Source organism: Bactrocera latifrons, unplaced genomic scaffold (genome assembly GCF_001853355.1).
Source record: "Bactrocera latifrons isolate USDA-ARS-PBARC rearing strain unplaced genomic scaffold, ASM185335v1 scaffold_128, whole genome shotgun sequence".
NCBI classification, from domain to species: domain Eukaryota; kingdom Metazoa; phylum Arthropoda; class Insecta; order Diptera; family Tephritidae; genus Bactrocera; species Bactrocera latifrons.
In genome coordinates this window covers 139,565-147,177 of record NW_017534719.1, presented here as the reverse complement: position 1 = coordinate 147,177, position 7,613 = coordinate 139,565, and the positions used below count along the sequence as shown (strand labels likewise).

At 31.6% G+C, this 7,613-nt stretch overlaps 1 protein-coding gene across 4 annotated transcripts in view; it reads right to left on the bottom strand.

The window, feature by feature from the left end:
- Positions 1-415: 415 nt before the first annotated feature.
- LOC108978847 (dual specificity phosphatase DUPD1) overlaps positions 416-7,613 on the bottom strand; it is a 13,753-nt gene continuing 6,555 nt past the window's right edge. For 2 of the 4 annotated variants that reach the window (XM_018949337.1, XM_018949339.1), the window contains 4 exons: positions 5,534-5,703; positions 4,979-5,107; positions 901-1,025; positions 416-843 (listed from right to left, as the gene is read on the bottom strand). In XM_018949337.1, coding sequence (XP_018804882.1) covers positions 638-843; positions 901-1,025; positions 4,979-5,107; positions 5,534-5,703 — 630 coding nt within the window. In that variant the 3' untranslated portion in view covers positions 416-637. The remainder of the gene's footprint in view (positions 844-900; positions 1,026-4,978; positions 5,108-5,533; positions 5,704-7,613) is intronic. The other 2 variants (XM_018949338.1, XM_018949341.1) reach the window with 1 other exon arrangement.

The following is a 7,613-nucleotide window of genomic DNA, read 5'->3' as shown; positions in this document are numbered from 1 at the left end:
AGGTACGCCAGTTATTTATGGCATCGAAAGGGAAGGAAATTATTATAATGGGGTTTTAATTTCATTTCGACATTAAATGGAAGGATGATTGAAAAAAATAACATTATAATCTAAATTTTAAAGCTCTTTTATTAGCTTCACCTCCAGGTTGTAATTTATTTCAGTAGCACTGAGACAATACAAATGATTGCATATAAACACATAAAAATATAAGCCAAAAGCCTAGAATACGGGTGTAATATAAATGCAAACTTCTTCATGCAATGCTCAGTTGTGTTTACGCGCCACGTTAAAATTTCTCCCCCGAACCGTTGTTGGACCTTCTCTATAATTTACTCTGGTGTTGTAGCTTAATTTATTTTGCTCAGCTACAAAACATCTCATTTCCCCAAATTTTTAATTAAAAATATTTAAATTAGTTTTAGATGTTAGAAACACACTTTAGGTCAACAAAACTATTATACTTATTATTTCATACTAGATATATGAGTACTTTTAAAAATTTTATAAATCTTAGATATATGTACATGAGTTTTAGTATTTTAGAATCCATTTATTAGTGTTTCTAAATTCTATCGCCAGTTGTACTAAACGTTCGAATATTGTATTAAAAAGGTTGTCAATAAGTTTTGAAAACTCAATATTGATAATTTTTGTTCCTTTTAAGCTCCATATCCAAGTCCGCTAATTGCTGCAGGAATCCCTCATTTGGTCGAATTTCGCGACGCATACGAACTTTTCGTATCGCATCTGAGGCGGTCATTTTTCGGCAAATCATCAGGTAAGCGAGTACGCATGTGGCGGACCTTGACATTCCTACTAAGCAATGAACTAGAATTTTCCCTAGAATAAGCAAAATAATTAGTTACATATACAAATCGTATATTTTGGTTTTTTCACCTCCACTGCTAATTGCGCTATCAATAAACTTCGCTGCGACATAAAAGTATCGGGATATGTCTGTTGTAGGTGCGTCAATCATTGGGAAGCCCATATATCTGAAAATAGTATCTTTGTTGTTTCTTCTACAATGTTGTTATATTTTGTTTATCAAAAATAGGGATTTGTGATAAAAAAAAAGGTTGTAGATCGATAAACCAACAAAGCCAAACAATTTTATTAAATTTCGATATAGATTTTTGAAGAGTTTTTTTAGTAGCATATACTATACACCCAGCGAAACAAAGCAAAACGTGCAATATTTCCCAAATATACATACATATGTATGTATTTATGTGTATACAAAATTATCAAAATATTCAGTGTTGAATTCATTCCCCTCAAAAATGGTAGACTTTTTTCAAACTTATAGTGATGACATTAATATTTTTTTTAGTNTGATGACATTAATATTTTTTTTAGTAGCATATACTATACACCCAGCGAAACAAAGCAAAACGTGCAATATTTCCCAAATATACATACATATGTATTTATGTGTATACAAAATTATCAAAATATTCAGTGTTGAATTCATTCCCCTCAAAAATGGTAGACTTTTTTCAAACTTATAGTGATGACATTAATATTTTTATGTTATAATATTTTGTAGTAATACTTCGTTATAATAAATGCACGCATTAATTAAGTTTTTTAACAAAAAACTTGTTTTATATCTCTTTATTCATTTGTAGTGTCAACTTTAGCGTTTATGACACTTGTAATATTTTTTGTGATGGATGTGTTTTATGCGCTTATATATACATACATATGTACGTATAGTCGGCAACTACTGCTTTGAATCACGCTTGAATTGTTTGCCTCAACGATTGTTTTGGGTTCCTTTTTATAGTATTTTAGGGTTTATTAGCATTTACACGTTCTGTATTCTTATAATCCGAACACTTAATGGCAAATCCAATGAAATAATACCCATACCTTCCTTTAATTTTCCAATCTCAAATGTCAAAATTAACGAATTAACTTAAAAAAATGACGGTGTGAAAAATGTTCAAGAGCACCAAGCTGGGTACCACCACCTTCGTTATAATATTTTTATATTTTTCAGCGTTCACTGAGTTCTCTAATATTAAAATTGATTCCGATTTGTCCTTAGAAATACATACCCTTAATATTATATAGGGGGAATGTTACTCAATATGAAGAATGAAATTTTCTGCGAATAGTTGTTCACCACTTCTGCGACGAACTGTTTGATAACCATCAGGTCCAATAAGGTTAATGATCGCTTCGTCAGAAATCATTACAGTTTTCCTCTTCGGCTAAATGATTTCTTTAACTCTGCTTTAATCTCGTCTGCGTTTTTGAATCGGTCTTGTAAACTTATTTTTAAGTTAGAGCGGTGTTCTCTAAAGCTAGTGCTGCTTTTTCTTCCTGAAGTTTTCTTCGTTTCTAATTCGCCAGATGTACGATATTTTTCCAAAAAACGTCGCACTGTTTGTTTAAATTTAATTGTGCTGCTATTTTCGAGCAATACTCAAAACCGCTTACAATGAATTTCTAAAAATTACTTGCTACGAGCCTTTTGTTTCGCTGGGTGAATATGTATGTGGTTAATTTATAATGATTACTATTAATAAAGATATTAATATTCATTGATTTTTAATTGGCGGTTTAGCAATTTATAGAAATATAACGAATACGCTTGACCCATTTTTTGCTTTGCAAGATTTTAAATTTTTTCGACAAATAATCATATCTACCAAAATAATATTTTTCACATTTTTCACAATACATTATTTTGAATTTTATTTCTGAAACAAAATAACGTATGCTGAATCTTTATTTGTATAAAAATAAAAAAATTTAATATTAAGAAATTAAACAGTTGCAAGTTTTTCACCTTTCATGTTATTATTATTATTGCTGCGTACACAAGTAGTAGAAAAAATTAAATTATTTCAAGCCAAAAACATGATGATAATGTTTAAATATTATTTATTAAACAATTAATTATCAAAAGGCATATTATCATAAAATAATAACAGTCTGCAGGAATTAAAGCTTCTGTGCCTTGCAGATGTTGCAATTCTTCGAAGCTATCGTTAAACTTTGCGGGTACAAAAGAGTAAGCTGCTGAATTCCTAAAAGATCACGAGGCTGAACACTCGAATCACTTGGATCGTGGAGTCGCTAAACCGAACTCTGTCGGCTCTTTTTCTACTCATTTACCAGCGAGGGAGTTATGGGTGTGAAGAAGCCGTTGGAGGAGAGGGGCAGTGAGCTTCTTCGCTGATGGGCACCAAGCTTAGGGGTAAGGTTGGTGGAGTGGTGGAGTACTGTCAGGAGCTCTCAATCAACTGCAGTTTCAGACTTTCTGATTATTGCAGTGCCTTCCAAACCGGGGTTGCGGCCTCCTTTAGAAAAAGGGACCATCCACTCAGATAACAGAGTGGCGATTCTAGCCTTAAACTCAAAAACAGTGCGTTCAAGGCACCCTAGAACCGCTATCGGTAGAATGGGAGGGGGTCGGTGATCTTGTATTCTCTTGCGTTCTACTACTGAATAGCTAGGCCTTGCGGAAGCTTAGTCAGCGCTGGATCACCATTGGTCTACTCGTGTCGCAAAAGTTGTTTTTCGCATACCTTTAGACATCCCACCGAGCTGGCGGGAATGGACATTTAACGCCTGTACAAATTTTTATTAAATAGCAACTAAGTGTTTAGCTAATTTATAGTTCGAACACAGGAGTTCTTATTTTCTAAGGCACCACATATTGAAGTCCACATGCGATCTTTGATCAGCCATATAAACTAACCTTACCAAAGCATATTGAACATAACCAATAAAAATAAACATATACAAGACGTAGAAGTTAAGGCTAACTTCGTTATAAAAAAAAAAAACTGTTATTTTTACATGAGTGATGCTACGTTAGTTTGTTTAACGAAATTATGCCCTTTGATATGTTTTTTTCTTGGTCTTTTCGAATTTTTCATATAACATTGGTATTTCTGATCGCAGAAGCTTAAAATTTGTGACATACATATGATGTGGTAAACCGAACACAATAAAATATAACACAATAACACATTTTTGATTGTTAACTTAATTAATAAACAATAAATATCAACCACAGTATTAAAAAAGCAAAGGCAAAATTATGCAGTAATGAAAAAGAACAAATAGATTTTAATTTTAAGAAAATAAGAAATGATTCGTATTTTTCGTTCAATCCCACGATTGCGATATTTTTAATGTTTTAAAAAGAAGTAGGGTAGACATTACTTTGGTGACAATAATAAAATGTTAAAAGTATAAAATATTTTTTACACTACTCATATTTAGAGGTATTTATTATGAATTCAAAAATCGTGGACAAGTTGTCGCCATTAACGGTAAATTTATTAGTTTTAATGCTGCAGAGTATAATAGTTTTGTTCACCTAACGGTTGTATGTATCATCTAAAACTAAGAGAGATAGATATAGGGCTATTGATATATAAATGATCAGGATAACGAGACCAGCTAAAATCTGGGTGACTGTCTGTCTATTAACCTAGTGTCCGCAAGCTGTAACTTGAGTAAAAATTGAGATAACTTGATGAAACATGGTATCCGCATTCCTTGTCATAAAAAGTATCAGTTCGTAGATGGGCGTAATCGGACTACTGCCACGCCCCCCAAATGCTATTAACCAAAAACCCATAATGTGTCATAACTAAACACTTATTTAATATATAAAACTCTAAATTGAAGGCCCGTTTACTCCTCATATAACTATTAAAAACTACTAAAAGCACGCTAAATCAATAACTAAATATGCCAAAACATTAAATTTTACTCAAGTGTTTTTCTAATAACGGTGCATTATTGTCCTTACAAGCAGTAACAAACCTTATGAACCTGAAAGTATTACCCCAGCTTTAATCCTCGCAAGTTACAAGCTAATGAAATGTTCGGTTATACCCGAACTTAGTCTTTCCTTACTTGTGTTTGTTTAGTTTACTATTTATAAAAAAAAATATTGTGTTAATTTCACTGCATGTGAGTAACTTTCTCATTCATGTAAACTAACCTTATGCTTGGCATATCGCGGTAGTAACTATGACCAGTGTCCACTTGACCGTAGCGACAACCTTCAGCTGCATTTAGCACATGTGTAATGCCCATCATTCGCAGAAATGATTTGTTTTTCGCCGCAGCTCTATAATAAAGAAAATATTTATTCTATTCGATATTAATCACGTTAATAACAATTTTTTGTAAAACATATGGATATGATTAAATTAATTAGCATCCAAAAATAGTGATAACACCCGCATCATTATAGAGTCTTCATAAATTAGCAACTGTGCTTAACACAGATTTTGCTACAAGTAAATATGTATTTAAATTTATTTTAGGTAAAATGTATGTTGTGTTGCATATGTAGGTCTTAACATTGATGACGGGCCAATTATATATTTAAATTACAGGATATACGATGAATGAATTCAATGTGATAGTAGATACAAATACTTAAGCAGACTCATTCTGGAATAAATTCAATGCATCTATTACCAGTAGCTTACTACATTTACAAAAACAAAACTTACACATAAATATAATTTATTTTTTTATTAGTACTTACACATCACCAATATAAATACCAGGATATACTTCATCACAGTCAACATCATGTAAGGCGCATTCTGTTCTTCGTAGCCCTGTCAGATTCCTGCAGGGTGTCATTGAATAATATAGGACTCTTTGCAAATGACGGCCTGTAGTTTGGTCTGAATTATCCAATCGACTCGGTGGCTTTAAAGTATTAAATATTGAAAACGTTAACCGTTAAATTTAAAGTATAATTTGAATGTGAAATATAGTCTGCTCTTACACACAACATATTTAACATTAAATTTATGGGAAATACAATAGACAAAAATGTATACATACATGCACTATTAACCTAATGTCTTCTTAGTTCATTCATATTATAACCCAATACATATTCATAACATAAGTATTGCCAAACCAATCGAAACGGAATTACTATGTTAAATCGAAAAGTGCTACACCTATTGCCGCATTAAAATAATATGGTTTTCAACTGCACTCAGTGAAATTGAATTTAGAGCAATTCAACTTCAGATCAACCCTACTCTTATTTTTGGTATTACGATTTTCAACTATTTTCAGACAAATTTTTGATTGGTATTGCCAACCTAAAAAAATAAGATTATACAGATAATTAAATAGCTGAAATTTTTTAAACGAAAAATCAAAACAATCTAATTTAGTTACCGTTCACAAAAAGGTGAGTAATTATTAAAATGGGCATTCGTTTTTATTTATTTGCTTGGGTCAAAACAGATGTGCTGCACATAAGAAAAATCCTTCGTTATCACAGAAATCCCTTCGAATTTCCTAACCCCAAATAAACCAAAGTATTATTGACATTTAAATAAATTTTAACTAATGTTTATTGCAGATTCATAAGTTATTCTCGTTTAAATAAGGAGTCATTTTGTTTTTTATTAAATAAGATGGAAGGATCGTTACCATAAACTTTTTATTTCCTCGCTGCCGGTAGGTATCAAGAATGCCTTTTAAATATTTTTAACTTTGGATTGATACAATCTACGATATCTATGGTTCTTACAAAATCTGCTTTTGAATATTATTCACACCATATTTGTGCGTGATTGATGAGAATCACAATGCTTCAAAAATTTAATCTTACTCAAAAAGTATATTTCTATCAGTAGTAGATTTGATCGAGTTTTTATGTTCGAAACATTTTCCATGGTCTTTTGATTTTATTTAAATGTTATGTAGACATTATAAATAAAATAGTTTTTCTTTGCATTTTCTGCTAATATTTTTCCTAAATAAATTCATTAATGCTTAACTGCACCTGCTCCTTAAGAGTTGAACATTTTTGATACTCTAGTCAACTCGACTAGCACAGAGTTGATAACCGTAAAATAAAGGCGAGGTTGGACAACACTTTAACCCAATTTTTTTTCCGACGGGTTGTGCTAAAAACCATATAACCGAATTCCTTCAACCAAAATGTAGTTAGGGTAATAGCCGTAACGGGGCCTAAATTAACAAATTCTTATGAGAGGAGAGCTCGGACATTTATTGAATGCTTAAACCTGATAACTATTGCGCCTTCTCTATAACTCGATCTCTCTCAGTTAACTGTAGTTTAGTTGTAAGATTGCTTTAATTAAATAAATAATAATGTAGCGCCTTTCAAGAGAAGATGGCTGCTATCAAAATAGAAATGGATGTACTGCTTAATTAAATAAATAAGTGCCTATTACTCAGAAAATAAATTAATATATATCACTTTACAAGTGATTTTAATTTATCTATCATATTTACTGCTCAGTTCGGTGGTATTACATTCAATATTTATAGTAGTCCATAGATTTAACGGCAGATATGGTTTTATTTCTTAAAATTTTGCTACAACTTTTTTAATGACGTTTTTCGATTTTGCGAATAAAGGCAATTTGCTTAAGAGGGGAGCTTGCTTTAGAAGCTTAAAAAAACGATTTTTGCTTAAATCTCTTTAAAAATAATCTAGCTAGAAGGGAAATAGTGACCGAGCATCTAGCAGAAAGCGAAAACTGAAAGTAAACGTCGTATAGTAAACTAAAAAAAAAAAAAAACAATTAAGGAAGGGCTAAGTTCGGGTGTCACCGAACATTTTATAC